The sequence below is a fragment of the Sylvia atricapilla genome, chromosome 26, assembly GCF_009819655.1.
Source record: "Sylvia atricapilla isolate bSylAtr1 chromosome 26, bSylAtr1.pri, whole genome shotgun sequence".
NCBI classification, from domain to species: Eukaryota; Metazoa; Chordata; class Aves; order Passeriformes; family Sylviidae; genus Sylvia; species Sylvia atricapilla.
The window spans coordinates 4,345,041-4,359,332 of record NC_089165.1 but is presented as its reverse complement, the minus strand read 5'-3'; the positions used below and the strand labels follow the sequence as shown (position 1 = coordinate 4,359,332).

Here is a 14,292-nt window from a genome sequence, read left to right as displayed (position 1 = left end):
AAAATGACTCCGAGCTCGCAGTGCTGTGGCGGAGCCGCCGTGCCGGGCTCACGGGGGGCTCTGCACGGGCGGCCGAGCCGGGGGCGCCGGGGTGGGACGGTGGGACATTGGGACGGGATTCCACGGCGTGCTGGGAGGAAAGGTGCCACAAGGTGCCAGGACATCTGGACTGTGACCCGCAGCTGTGTGGCACTGAACTTTGCTCCAGTTGTCACCACCGAGGGGCTGGGCCCGCCCCGGGGTATCCCCGACGTCACAAGCACAGCGCGGTCACAGCAGCCGCTGCGGTGACACGGGACTGTCCCGGGCCTGTCCATCCTCCTCCTGCCGCCGGAACCCGCTGGGACCCGTCTGACCGACTCCATCCACCGGGCCAGGTGTGGGGAGCGCCGCGACCCCCGGGCCCCGCCCCAGGGGAGGGGACGCTGGGGAGGGTCGGGGCACGGTCTGGCCCGGGGGCCGGTGCCAGGGGCCGGGGGTCTCCAGTTCCGGGCTCGGGGTGTCACTGCAGCCGGCTCCCGGGGAATCGGCTCGGTGTGGAGCGGTCCCGGGGGTGTCCGGTCCCCCGGGAGTGTCGGTGCAGCCCGGTCCCGGGGGATCCGGTCCCGGGTAGAGGGGGTCGGTGCAGCACCGGCCGAGGAATGGGGGGTCCCGGGGCCCGGTGCAGCCCGGTGCCGGTGCCGGGCGGGGGGCTCGGTGCAGGCGCTTCCCGGCGGTTCGCTGCCCTCCCGGCCCCGGGGGTTCGCTGCCCTCCCGGGCCCGCTCCCCGCGGTCGCTGCTCCCGGTCCGCCCCGGGCCGGCCCCGCGGGGCGGCTCCGGTCACATGCGCTCGGGGCGGGCTCCGGGCTATAAAGGGCGGCGGGGAGGAGCGGGGCGAGCCCGAGCCGAACCGAGCGGAGCAGGACCGAGCCCAGCCGCCAGCGGTGAGCACGATCCGGGGCCGGTCCTCGATCCCGGTTCCGATCCCGATTGCGATCCCGGTTCCGGTTCCGATCGCAGTCGTGAACCGATCGCAATCCCGGTCCCGTTCCCGATCGCAATCCTGGTCCCGGTCCAGTCCCGGTTCCGGTCCCAGTCCCGGTTCCGGTCGCGATCCCGGTCCCGATCGCGATCCCGGTCCCAATCCCGCCTGTGATCCCGGTCCCAGGGACCAGCCCCGGCCCGGATTTTTCCAGCCGCGTGGAGCTGCCCCGTTCCCGGGAGGGGTAACTCGGGGTCCTCCCTCCGGGAGGCAGGAGGGCGCCGTTGGGGGCCTGAGCCCACTCACGCTCCCGTGCTGTGTCCCCACAGTCCCACCATGGCCACCAGCGAGCCCACACCGGCGCAGCCCAAGGCAGACGAGCAACAGGTCAGTGCGGGCGAGGGGGAGGAATCTGCGGGCGATCCGCGGGGTCCCTGCTTGGAGACAGGGATCGGGGTTATCCCACCCTCCGATGGGCTTGGGGAGCCACGGGAGCGCCCCAAACCCACCCCCGGCTTGTTGGGGACACACAGCACGCCCCCATTCCTTGTGAGATTCGGGGGTCGCTCACCCTGAGCCCTTCTGGCCCCCAGAGCATCGGGACACGCGTGGCCAACCTGCCCCTGGTGAGCTCTGCCTACGACATGGTGGCCTCTGCCTACAGCTGCACCAAGGAGAGCCACCCCTGCGTGCGCTCCGTGTGCGACGCCGCCGAGAAGGGAGTGAAGACTCTGACGGCGGCGGCCGTGAGCGGGGCCCAGCCCCTCCTCACCCGGCTGGAGCCCCAGAGTGAGTGCGGGGGGCAGAACAGCACCCCACGGGGATGGGGCACCCCAAAACTGCCTCTCACCGAGCTCCAATGAGGCAGCAGGAGGGGGAGGACCCGGGTTTGTGTCTTTGGTTTGTACGGCCAAGGACTAAAAGGCTGCAGAAGGTGTAAGAAAAGATGTGGGGGCAGTGCCCCCTGAATTTTGGGGTGATGGGAAATCTGGCCCTCGCAGAGCTCCGGCAAGGCAGCCGGGTGTAAACCCACCTCTTTCCACATCTCCAGTTTCCACCGCCAATGAATTGGCCTGCAAAGGGCTGGACAAGCTGGAGGAGAAGCTGCCCATCCTGCAGCAGCCCCCCCAGAAGGTACCGAGATGGGGTGAGGTCGGGTGGGTGGGCAGCACACTCGGGCCCCCCCAGTGCTCAACAGAGGTTTGTCTGTCTGCCCAGATCATCTCGGACACCAAACTGCTGGTGACCTCCACGGTGACGGGGGCAAAGGATGTGCTGACCAGCACCGTGGCTGGAGCCAGGGATGCAGTGTCCAGCACCGTGGTTGGAGCCAGGGATGCAGTGTCCAACACCATGGCTGGGGCCAGGGACGCAGTGTCCAGCACCGTGGTTGGGGCCAGGGATGCAGTGTCCAGCACCGTGGCCGGAGCCAGGGATGCGGTGGCTGGGGCCAAGGACGCGGTGACCAGCCGAGTGAGCGGTGTGATGGACATGACCAAAGGGGCCGTGCAGGGCGGCGTGGAGCTGACCAGGTCTGCGGTCAGCAGCGGGGTCAGCACCGTGGGCCAGATGGTGGCCAGCGGGGTCGGCACCGTGCTGGGCAAGTCGGAGGAGCTGGTGGACCATTACCTGCCCATGACGGATGAGGAGCTGGGTGAGCGGCTGATCCCAACCCTCCAGAGGCTGGGCAGAGCAGGGGAGGCTCTGTGGGCTGCTGAGGGTGGTGCTGGCACCTTCTGAGCAGCTCCTGTCCCACAGCCAAGCTGGCCACGGCCGTGGAGGGCTTCGAGCCCGAGCAGCAGAGGCAGCAGCAGAGCTACTTCGTGCGCCTGGGCTCCCTCTCCACCAAGCTGAGGCACCGAGCCCTGCAGCACTCCCTGGGCAAACTGCAGAGCGCCCGCCAGAGCAGCCAGGACCTGCTGGCCCAGCTCCAGCGCACCCTCGACCTGGTAGGAGCCACCCTGGCACCCCCCGTGCCACCCCGGGGTGTCCCCCGGTGTCCCCCCACCAACCCAGGCGGGCTGTGCCCCTCTCGCAGGTGGAGAGCCTGAGGCAGGGCGTGGACCAGAGGCTGCAGGGAGGGCAGGAGAAGCTGCAGCAGCTGTGGCTGGAGTGGAACAAGAAGCAGCCGGGCGGTGGCAAGGAGCAGCTGTCACCGGAGGTAGGAGCAGGGCCGGGGATGTCCCCCAGGGCTGACTCGGGGTGTCCCCAGCCCTCACCCCGCCGTGTCCCCCCGCAGGCAGTGGAGTCGGGCACGCTGACCATGCTGCAGGGCTTGAGCCAGCAGCTGCAGAGCTCCTGCCAGCCCTTGGTGTCCAGCCTGCAGGGCCTCCCCGCCAGCGTGCAGGACACGGCGGGGCAGGTCCGGCACAACGTGGAGGAGCTGCGGGCGGCGCTGGCCTCTGTCACCTCCCTGCAGGACGTGACGGGGCCGGTGCTGGCCCGGGCCCGCGGCCACGCCAGCACAGCCCGGCGGCTGATGGACGAGCTGGTGGAGCATGTGGCCTCCAACGCCCCCCTGACGTGGCTGGTGGGACCCTTCGCCCCCTCGGGCAAGCGCCCGGCGGAGCTGGAGATGGAGTAGCGATTCCGGGCTGCTTCCCCCACCCTAAAAAGCCTCGCTAGGAACCTTTGCTGAACACCCGCAGCCCCCCTCACCTTGTGCCTGTCTCTGTGGGGACCCCCCTGCCTGCCCCAGCTCTGTCCCTTGTCCCCTCGCTGGGGACCTGCAGTTATGTGCCTTGGCTGCCCCAAGTGCCTGTTGGGGGTCCCCCCATGTCCTCGGTGCCTTCAAACCCCCGGCCTCGTAGGGCCGAAACAGCACAAGAAACAATAAACTCTGGTTAGTTTTGCACTGGATTGAGGCTTCTTCGGGGGCGTGGGGGGGAGGAATGGAGCTCTGGAGGAGCAACCCCCTCCCCAAAACCTGGGGATCCTCATGTCCTGAGCCCCCGTTGCCCAGACATCCCCCCAGTCTGTCCCTGCCCCGTGGAGCACGGGGGGGAGGAGAGGAGCCGGCAGTGGGATCAGGAGTGGGGTCCTGGAGGGGGCCTCCCACTTCCCAGCTCTTGGGCAAGAGGCACTTGGGATGTTTTGGGCTTTATTTAGGTCTTGTTTACGGAGGGAGTGTGAAATCAGTCCTGGAAAAAGAAAAAGTGAAACGTCCCCAGGGCAGTGATTGCAGCCTGCCGGGGGTCGGGGCAGCCTCCCCCGGGGTCGGGGCACAAAGAGGAGGCGGCGCCGGGTGGAGCCGGGAATTCTTTTATTGGACATGGACAAAAGCTCTGGAGCCTTGCAAAAGAGCCAAGAGACCAACACTGAGCTGCGCCCAGCGTGGGCAGGATGGTGCCAAGGTCAGCTCCTCCCTGGCACGGGTAGGAGAGAACAAACACTTTTTTTTTTTTCACCCTGTTTTTACCCCAGGGAGTTGGTGCCCAGCCCTGCTGCCACCCCTGGGGCAGAGGGACCCGGCTCCAGCAGCTGCCTCTGGATGGAGAGAGGATCATGACGGTGGGGAAAGGGGCTTGGAGCAGCCCCTGAGAGCCTGATCCTGGTCAGAGGGAATCTGGGGTGTTTTCCAGCCCTGACCCTGGGCAGGGGGTTGAGGTCCTCCCCTCATCCCAGCCAGAGATGCCTCAAGAAAGAGACACTGGGCTTCCTTCTGTTTTTCATTAGAAAACCCTTTATATTCATTTCATGTCGGTTGAAATCACAAGAAATTAGGTAGGAGGGGAAAAAAAACAAAACAAAATTAAAAACGAGGTGGGGAGGGGACAAATACAGACACCAGCACAGCCCCCCCGCGGGCGGTGCCTCCGCAGGGACGGGACACGGGACAAGACCAAGGACAGGCTACGGTGGGATTTAGTGAAGTGACTCAGGCAGGGGACAAGGCAGAGGCTGCTCTCCCTTCCCAGCCTCTCCTCCTCCTCCTCCTCCAGGTGGGAGCTGCTTCCTCAGCTCTCCTCCTCCTCCTCATCCGCAGCCTCCGACTCCCCCCGAGCTCTCTCCAGCCCGGCCTTGGGATAGTCCTGGACACTGCTGGGGGAGAGCAGGGGCAGGGAGAGCTCAGCCCCCTGCCCCTCTGCCTCCCCCAGCCCCTCTCCCACATCCCAGCTCCTTCCCAAGCCGGGAGAACCCTCCCATCACCCACAGGATGTCCCCAAACCGTCCCTGCAGAGCCCAGCGATCACAGGGGCCTGCACCCCTAGCCCTGTCCCCTCACTCACTTGTTGTGGGGCTCCTCTGTGGATGCCTCCAGCTCCCCAGCTCCTGGCCCTTGGCTCTTGTCCTTCTCCTCTGTGCCCTCTGACTTTTGGGACAGGGATTCACCATTCACAGGACCTGACAGGTCTGAAGGGAAGAGAGAGAGGCTCAGGCTCTTGGCTCCCCACATCCATCCCGACCCTCGTGGGCTCAGGATCCACGGCCACAGGTTGTCCCAGGACATGCAGCCAAGCCTCAGGGGACCCCAGGACTGGGCTGACCCCCACAGCTGCAAGAAGGGCCTCAAAACCTCTATCCCCCAGCCCAGAGGCACCGACAGGGTGATTTTCCCTGCCAGTTCCTCTGGGAAGGCTCTTGCAGCATCACTAGGACGGCCCCTAACAGAGACCTGGCTCCGAGGGTGGAAGATCCCAGTCACCACTCCCTGTGCAAGAGCCTGACCCAGTGTCCAAGGACATCTCCACGTTCCCTCACGCCTGGACCAGAGCTCAGGCTGGCAGGAGGAGCCATCCTGGGCCAAAAACCAGCGTGGAGGCCCCCAGAGCCTGGGCGTGGGGCTGGAAGTTTGCTCTCTGCCCTCACTGCGCTCCCCATCCAGCCCTTTCCCACTGCTGGCACTGCACCAAAGCAGGGCCTGCAGGTGCTGATCCCTCCCCACGAGGCCAGCAGCCACCTCCTCATGTCCCCAGCAGGATGGGGCATGCCCCAAGGAGGGGACTGTGACATGCCCAGACAGGGCAGGGAACTGTCCCAGCGTGTTCAGGGATGTTACCAGCATTTGTCTCCTCTTCCCCCTTCTCATTCCGTGTCTCCGCTCCCGACAGCTTCTCCTGGCCCTTCTCTGCCTCCCCCTTGTCCTTCTCAGGCCCAGCTTTGTTGGCTTTCTGGATGGATTCCATCTTTGGTCCCAGCACACGCGACTTCAACCGGGTGTAGACCTCGGCGGCCTTTTCCATCACGTCCTTGTTGGCTTTGTAGCGCCGGATCTGCCCCGGGGAGCAGGAGGGAGCCCCTTAGGGCTGGGGCCAGGCAAGGCTCCCTGCTGGCCCCAGGGAGGGCTCAGCCCCCTGCTCTACCTTCTTGAGCGTGGCCACCACATCCGTGTGCTTCTGGAGGATGTGGGAAGTGACCTGGAGCGTGCCCAGCTCCTCGAGCGCGTTCAGACAGCGCTTGATGTCCTGCACGGATGGCAGCGGGGTCAGGAGCTGCCCTGGGGGCACCTGGGGCCCCCCAGCACCCCCACAGGGAGGAGGAGGAGGAGGAGGAGCATTCCTGGCTATCACAGCCCGGCAGGGACGAGCAGGGATGTCCCCAGGTCAGCCCACCGACACTCACCGGGTTATCCACCTTCAGCGCAAACTTGATCTCACTGTGAAGTTTCTGGAGCTTCTCTTCCACTGTGGGCTCTGGAGCAGAGGGACAGACACAGGCTGAGATGTCAGGGCCCTGCCCGGAGCCCGGGATCTGCTCTGGGGCCTGGAGTCATTCCCAGGCAGGGGTTTGTGTCCTCCCACACTTCCAAAGTGGAGCACAGCCCCAGGAATGTCTCTGGACGGGATGGACTGGGGTGTGCCAGGATAGAGAGGGGATGCCAGGGAAGTGATCCTGGGATCACAGCAGTGCTGGGAAAAGCCCTGGCACAACCTCACTGATCCCTCCCTGTCCCAGGGATGAGGAAACCAACCCTGGAGCCCTCCCCTCCCTCTCCTCCCCTCTGTGATGGGAAGCAATTGCTCTCTCACCCTTTTTCTTCTCCATCCTCCTTTCAGGGACGGGGTCGGATTTCTTCCGGCCTCGTTCCACTTTCAGAGGTCTGTGGGAAGGGAAGGAAAAGGGAAGATGGTTGTGGTGAACCCCCTGCTCACCACTGGGCTAACAAAGGGGATGGCACTGGCTGGGGCATCCAGGACCCCTCCACCCTGTGCCTCAGCTTCCCAGGAATGCAGACAGGAAAAGCCCCACCAGAAAGGAACCACCACGGAATCTCATCCTGGGGACCCTCAACAGCTCCTCCAGCCCCTTCAGCTCAGGAGGAGGAGGGGAGGAACAAGCCCAGCCCCTGTGCAGGAGCTGCAGCCCCACCAGCCCCATGCCCACCCCGGGGTGCTGGAGCCCTGCAGGAACAGCCCCATTCCCAGGAGGAAAGGGGAGGCAGGGAGATGTGGAGATGCTGACTTGTTCCGTGGCTTCTCCTCTGCTCGGCCCCTCTTCTCCTTCTGATTTGGTTTCCTTGACAACTCCGAGGGCTGTTTCTTTGCCGGCTTCTTTACCTTGGAGGAGAGAACAATGCAGGGAGAGCGGCAGAGCCCTCCCTGCTGCAGCACAGACAGAGCCACGGCCACACCACCACAGCACCCACTGCCACCCCACAGCCACCCCCGGGGCCCAGGGGCACCCCACAGCCACCCCATGGCAGAGCACAGTCACCCCATGGCACATGGTCACCCCATGGCACATGGTCACCCCATGGCACATGGTCACCCCACAGTCACCCCACTGCCATGGCACAGCATCACCCCATGGCAGAGCACAGTCACCCCATGGCACACGGTCACCCCACATGCTCTCAAAGGCTCCAGGGGGACAGTGGAGCAAACCCCAAGACCGTGGTGGGAAGAGCATCTTGAAGATCATGGAATGGTTTGGGTTGGAAAGGAACATAAAGCTCATCCCATCCCACCCCAGCCATGGCAGGGACACCTGCCACTGTCCCGGGCTGCTCCAAGCCCCATCCCACCTGGCCTTGGGCACTGCCAGGGATGGAGCAGCCACAGCTTCTCTGGGCACCCTGTGCCAGATGTGAGGCCTGCAGCTGGATGAGGCATCCTGGGCCAGGGCAAGAGCTCTCACTCCAAGGCACGGATATGTCATGGACACAACCCTTCCCAAAACCGTGTGGGCAGCTGCAGGGTAACCCAAGACCACGAGACCAGGTCCCTGCCACTCCTGGAGGTCCCTGATGGCCTGGCAGGGAGGTGACAGGTTGTCCATGCACCCCTCAGGGCTTCACACTCACCTCCTTCTCCTGCTCCAGCTCAGAGTCCGAGGAGGACGGAGCCTTGGCCCGGCCCCTCCGGCCCTTTTTGGCCATCTCATCCTCGGCGCTGCTGTCCGAGTCCGAGTGCACCTCCTCGCCCTTCTCGGCCTTCTCCTTCCTCTTCTCCTTCTCCTCCTTCTCCTGCTCCCGGAGCCGCCGGATCTCCTCCTCCTGCTCCCTCTTCCTCTTCTCCTCCAGCTCCCGCCGCCGCTCCTCGTCCCGCCTCTTCCACTCGCTGATGCGATCCACGTCGCTGTCACTGTCACTGTCGGGACAGGGCAGGGCAGGCTCGGACCCCTGCGTGACCCCCAGCCCAGCCCGGGGGTGACACTGCCCCAGCAGAGCTCACCTGTCACTGCTGGAGCTGCTGGGGACACGCTCTGGCTTCGGTTTCCTGCCCCGGGGCTTGGGAGGGGGTTTCTCAGCTGCAAGACAACAGGGACACTGCTCAGCAGGAGCCCTGGAGGCCCCTCTGCTAAAACAGCCCCGAGCTGCGAGGCAGAGGGCTCCTGGAATGTGCTCACAAATCGGGATAGGACCCCAGAGCCTTGGGAATGGCCCAGCTGCCACTGTCCCATCCCAGGTGGTGGCAGGAGCAGGAGCAGGGGCAGGAGCAGGAACAGGGGCAGGGGCAGGGGCAGCAGCAGCCCCAGGGGTACCTGGCTTGCGGCCCCGTGGTGCCTTTTTCACTGACACATCCGAGTCTGAGTCCGAGTCTGACTTGGTCATGTCCACGGTGGCATTGCCCATCTCCAGATCCGAGTCCACTTTGGAGTCGGAGTCAGAGCCAGACTCCACTTTCTGCAGGCAGAGAGCAGGGCTGGGACGGAGGGTGGCTGTGGGGTGGCACTGCCCCAATCCCAGTGATACCCCCAAACCCAGCCGTGTCCTGGATCCTGCATCCCGAGCCCCAGTGGGTCACCAAGAGATCAGCCAGGTCCCTCCAGGGCACAGCCCTGTCACCCCCAGCTCCCCCCTCCCCACAGCACAGACCCTGACTTCCCTCCAGCCTCCCTCAGATTAGGGGTCCTTTACCTTCTTCTTCCTCCCTGCTGCTGGCATCCTCCGTGGAGCCCGGGCCACTGGCTTCTTCTCAGGAGTGAAATCCTGGAGGAAACCAGAAATATGAGGAAACGTGGAACAGGGTCACCACGGTATCGAGCCAATCAGGTTTCCTCCAGCCTCTGCCCCACTCCCACAGGGGTTTTCTCCCCTCCACCCTGCCAGTGCAACTCCAAATCCTCTCACCTGGTCACTGTTTTTTTCTGACTCAGAAGATGTTTCTGAGTTCTCCTCTTCTGTGACCGAGGGGCTGCCCTGATCCAAGTCACTGGAGGATTTCCGAGGCCGTTTTGTCACAGGCATCTGCCAAAGGAGCGGTGACAAGGTGAGAGAAGCTCATTCCCTCTCCACGCACCGTGGAAAGGAATTGTTTCCTGGGAAGGGCTTCCTCCAGCTCTTCCCAACCGGCCCTGCCAGAGCTGCCCTCAGACCTGCAGCTCTGGATCCTCCTCCAGGCTGCAAACCCCACCAGGACTGACCATCCCACAGGCATCGTGACACAGCTGTGAGACCCCCAAAACCACGCTGGGCCCCATTTCCCACGGGAGAACCCAGAGGGAGTCGGTTTCCCCACCACATTCTGCTGAGGTGGGTCCAAGGAAAGCTCCACGGTGTCCCCTGGCTGGGCCACCCTCCTGTCCCCAGCCCACACTCACCTTCATGGCCAGGGATTTCCTCTTGAGCCCGCTGTGGTCGCTGCCTCGGTCCGAGTCCTCATCACTGTCCACCTTCTCCGTGGGGACCGTGGCCATGGCAGGGTCGTCCTCGTCGTCCCCGGCGTCGCTCCCCGCCATGGGGTCGTTCTCGGGGACGTCGCTGTCGGAGGAGCTGGCGGGCTAAAGGCAGGAGGACAGCGGGGTTAGGGGGACAGTGGGGCACTTGTGGGGGGCAGGAGAGGAGGGAGAGGGGTCACTGAGGGTGGGGAGAGAAGGGGAGCAGAGCTGGGTGTGCAGAGCAGTGCAGGGCAGCCTCCCCTCCCGGCACAGATCCCTCTGGAGCAGCTCCAGATGCCACCAGCCCTTCCTGGGGAACGCTGCACCCCTTCCCAAAGCCCTCACACCCCACACCTGGGACACAGTCCTGGGTGCTGCTGCCTCGCTGCCCTCTGCCCCCCATCCTCACACCCTGCCGGAATCCCTGGAGCAGCCTGGAGCCGGGAGCAGAGCCCAGCCCTCCTCTGCCCTGACGGCGCCAGACAAGCCAGGGGCTGGGGTCAGCCTCTCCTTCTGCCTCCACTCGGATCAGGACTCTTCCCGTCCTCTTCGCACACCTTCCCCACGGGAAAGCTCCACACAAGGAGTCCAGGTGGCCACCGAGCTCTTCCCAGGTGGGATCTCCTGTGTCCTGCTCCCTGAAGGTCTCCTTGTTTCTCCAGCCCATTGGGAGGTTCCTCACACGGGGACATCACACCCCAGCTTCATCTTCTGGGCTGCTCCTCTGCGTGTGGCAGCACTGACGTTCCTAGAGCCCGGGTTCTTCCAGCTGCTGGAAGAACTTCTCCTCAGCCTTGGCTGTTCCTGGCACCTCACTTCGCTCAGGTCTCAAAGGCAAGGAACCTTCAGTGTCTTCTCCTGCTCCATCCGCCCACAGGAGCAGTGGGTTCTGCTGAGCCCTCAGCCTCGCCGGGTGCCTCATCCCTGAGGAGTTCCCAGCGGATTCCTGGCCATGGCAGGTGCTGCCTCCCTCACCACCACCAATCTCCAGGTTTTCAAGCACTTCCACAGCCTCACCTTACCCTACATCCACAGTTTTGGGTGGCCCATTTCCCAACTCTTGCCCCTCAAACCTCACTCCTGCCCCGCCCATGGCATGGCCTGGGGGGCTCATTCCCTTCAGCTGCTGACCTCCAGGGACCACCTTGACCGTGCAGCCCACCCTACAAACCCTCCTCTGCCTCTCCAGCCCAATGAAGCTGACGCCTCCTGTCTTTACAAAACAAATTGGATCCCAATTTGTTTTGGGATACCCCCACAAGCAGCTGACAAAGTTCCCTGGCCTGGCCAGCTCCAGTTCCCACTGGAGGGCACAGGAACCTCAGGAATGGATGGAGAAGGGGACTTCCCAACAGTCCATGAGCAGATCCAGGAGCCAGGGACAAGCAAGCTTCAAGTTCTTGCTCTGAAAACAGAATCTCCATGATTTTGGGCAAGCAGCACAAAGCACGACCCCGGATCCACCGCGACAGCGGGGCAGAAGCACCTTCCTCCAGAGCAAGTGGGAACTTCCAGTGCTCCTGGAAGCCCGAGGGAAAGCCCTCCATGGAGGAAGATGAGCAGAGCAGACTCCTGAGGAAGGGAGAGGGCGGGGAAGGAGAGGGGAGCCAATTCCACCCCAAGGAAGCCAAGCTGGAAGCTGGAAGCAATCGGCACAGCAGCGAGGAGAAGCAGAGGAGGAGGAGTGGCTCGAGGGGACGGAGGGGCCACGGCCCCATCCCCTGCCCAGCCCACACTCACCGCAGGGGCACTGTAACTGGCGTGGGGGTTGTTCTGGATTTCCCACAAGCCCTCGTTGAAGCCTTTTCTCTTGTTTGGTTTGCCGTATTTGTCTTTATACTTTTCGTAAGGGAACAGATCTTTAGGGCCCAAGAAGGCGCTGGAGAGAGACAAAGCAGAGGTGAGGCCGGAGCTGCAGGCCGAGCCCGGCGCGGGGACGAGGCAGCGCTTACGTCTCGTGGGTGCCGAAGAAGAAGATGGGGTACTTGTTCGGGGGGGGTTTCACGGCGCCGTCAGCGATGTCATCGATCTGAAAGGAAACCCAAAGCACCAGGAGGTCAGAGACAGCGGTGACACGTCCTCAGCCCCGGCAAGCGGCGTCGGGTCCTGCACCCGCTCGGAGCCAAGCGCGGCGGGAAAGGCACCGGGGCCACGGATCCGAGGCCCTGCGGGGTCTCTACCAGAGTAACGGGAAGGATCCGAGGTCTTGTGGGCAACGTGGGCTTTGTGCTACTCCCCCGGGGGTCCGTGGCCCGGGGATCAGTGGATGAGAGGCGCAGGGTCCGTCCTGGCTGGAGCCCGGCCGCAGGAAAAGCCCCGCTGCCGGCCGGACACCCCGTCTTCTGTGCTCCACGGGCAGGGGGAGCCTCGGGGTGGCAGGGGGTGTGCTGGGGAGGTCTTCGGGGCACGGGGACCCTTCCCCAAAAAGCAAGCGAGCTAAAGCAGAGGGGCTGTGCTGGCAGGAGACGCAGTCCCGGGTCTCACGGCGAGGTGCAGCCAAGCGGCGTCAGCTCCGGCCCCCTGAGCTCCCCGATCCCACACGGTTCCACCTGCCAGTCTCTTCCCATCCAAGGGCAGTGCAGGAAGGTGTCCCGCCCTCGGCTGCTCCCGGGGACCCCGCAGAGCCCCCAAGCGCCCCCCAAAGCAGCTCCCGCTCTCCAGGAGCACCCTGGCACGACGCTGTCACCGGCCAGTGGCACCAGCTGTCCCCCGTCCCCAAACACTCCGGCACCCCAAAGAACCGCCCCAAAGCGCAGCAGCACCCGCTGATCCCGCACCGTGAGCACTCACAGCAGCCCCCCAGAGTCACAGCCAGAGTGTCCCCTCACTGTCCCCAACAAGGGACAGAGCCCCAGGCCCCACAGTGCAGGATCCCGTCCCGGTACTGAGCTCCCATCCTGACAGGAGCTCCCATATGGGATCTCTGAGGCAGTGCTGGACCCCCATCCCAGTACAGCTGCCGATATGGGGTCCCCTGTTCCAGTACAGGACACCCCACTCCAGGACTGGGGTCCCATCCCAGTAGAGGTGCTGGGATGGGACCTCCCATCCCAGAATGGGACACCCCGCACTGGTACCGGGCCCCATCCCAGTACAGGACATTGCAATCCAGTACGGGTGCCGGGATGTGACCCCATATCCCAGTCTGTGCGCTGGGACAGGCCCCTCACGCCACCACCGGATCACATCCCGTGACAGACAGCGATATGTGTCCCCCATCCTGAACGGGACACCCATCCGCACCGGGTCCCCATCCCGGGACAGCCCCTCCTATCCCGGTACAGGTACCGTTACAGCGTGTCCACCCCGGTACCCGCTCCCCACCCCGGTACAGGGCGTCCCGTCCCGGTACGGGTCCCGTTATGGCATCTCCATCCCGGTACGTGTTCCCACGCCGGTACCGTGCCCACATCCCGGCACGGGATCCCCATCCCGGCACAGGTACCGTTATGGCATCTCCATCCCGGCAGGGGCCTCCGCTCCGGGGACAGGGGTCGGTACGCGTCCCCATCCCGTCTCCAGTGCCCCCTCCCGATCCCGCCTCCATCCCGGTCCGGGACCCCCGCCCCCCTCCCGCTCCGTCCCCCTGCGGCGCGGCCCCGCCGTCTCACCCGGGCCGGCCAGTGCGGGTAGCCCTTCATCTTGGCGAAGACGAGGTCCCCGGGTTTGAAGCTGTGTGGCATGGCGGCACCGGGGGCACCGGGCGCGGGCAGGCCCAGCCCAGGCCGCGGCAGCACCGGGCAGGCGGCGGGGGCGGCCCGCACCGCACGGCACGCAGGATGTCCCGCCCCCGGCCGCCGCCGCGCCGCTCATTGGCTCCGCCGCACGTCGCTCAGCCTGTAGGACCAATAGGAGCGAGGCGGCGGAGCGGCGGGATAACGGGATTGGGCCGCGCCGCCGGAGGCGCCGAAGCGGGGGGCGCTGGGGGGCGGGGCCTGAGGGGCGGGGGGACGGCGGCGGGGACAAGGACTGGGACAGGAATGGGGACAGCAATGGGGGACTGGGACAGGAATGGGGACAGGAATGGGGGACTGGGACCTGAGGGGGGACAAGGACTGGGATGAGTGAGACCTGCGGAGGGACAGGAATAGGGACAAGGACTGGGGGACTGGGACCTGAGCGGGGACAGCAATGGGGGACTGGGACCTGGGAGGGGACAGCAATGGGAGACTGGAACCAGAGCGGGGACGGGGCAGTGCTGGGATCTGGGGCGGGGAGAGTGACAGGGCTGGGCGGGTGTCAGGGCTGAGGGGTGACAAGGGTGTTGGGGAGAGGGTCAGGGCTCCGTGTGG

At 65.0% G+C, this 14,292-nt stretch overlaps 2 protein-coding genes across 5 annotated transcripts; one reads left to right on the top strand and one right to left on the bottom strand.

Annotated features, from left to right (window-relative positions):
• Positions 1 to 153: 153 nt before the first annotated feature.
• LOC136371995 (perilipin-3-like) lies at positions 154 to 3,815 on the top strand. 2 transcript variants are annotated; one of them, XM_066336414.1, is made up of 8 exons: positions 154 to 377; positions 1,291 to 1,348; positions 1,555 to 1,750; positions 2,013 to 2,095; positions 2,180 to 2,615; positions 2,720 to 2,910; positions 3,000 to 3,122; positions 3,201 to 3,815. In XM_066336414.1, exons 2-8 carry the CDS (start codon positions 1,298 to 1,300, stop codon positions 3,543 to 3,545), a joined length of 1,425 nt encoding a protein of 474 aa, XP_066192511.1. In that variant the 5' UTR covers positions 154 to 377; positions 1,291 to 1,297; the 3' UTR covers positions 3,546 to 3,815. The 2 variants fall into 2 exon arrangements, with proteins under 2 accessions (XP_066192511.1, XP_066192512.1); XM_066336415.1 differs by lacking the exon at positions 154 to 377 and adding an exon at positions 881 to 923.
• Positions 3,816 to 4,206: 391 nt separating this feature from the next.
• Positions 4,207 to 13,775, bottom strand: HDGFL2 (HDGF like 2). Of its 3 annotated transcripts, none has more exons than XM_066336470.1 (16): positions 13,612 to 13,775; positions 11,953 to 12,029; positions 11,741 to 11,879; positions 9,944 to 10,123; positions 9,474 to 9,590; positions 9,261 to 9,332; positions 8,885 to 9,026; positions 8,575 to 8,650; positions 8,205 to 8,484; positions 7,364 to 7,458; positions 6,931 to 7,001; positions 6,524 to 6,594; positions 6,265 to 6,366; positions 5,961 to 6,174; positions 5,191 to 5,314; positions 4,207 to 5,002 (listed from the first exon to the last, which is right to left on the bottom strand). In XM_066336470.1, the coding sequence occupies exons 1-16, from the start codon at positions 13,681 to 13,683 to the stop codon at positions 4,918 to 4,920; spliced, it is 1,917 nt and encodes a 638-aa protein (XP_066192567.1). In that variant the 5' UTR covers positions 13,684 to 13,775; the 3' UTR covers positions 4,207 to 4,917. The 3 variants fall into 3 exon arrangements, with proteins under 3 accessions (XP_066192567.1, XP_066192565.1, XP_066192566.1); XM_066336468.1 differs by having other exon boundaries at positions 8,205 to 8,490; positions 13,612 to 13,773; XM_066336469.1 differs by having other exon boundaries at positions 4,207 to 4,999; positions 8,205 to 8,490; positions 13,612 to 13,773.
• Between the last annotated feature and the right edge of the window lie 517 nt (positions 13,776 to 14,292).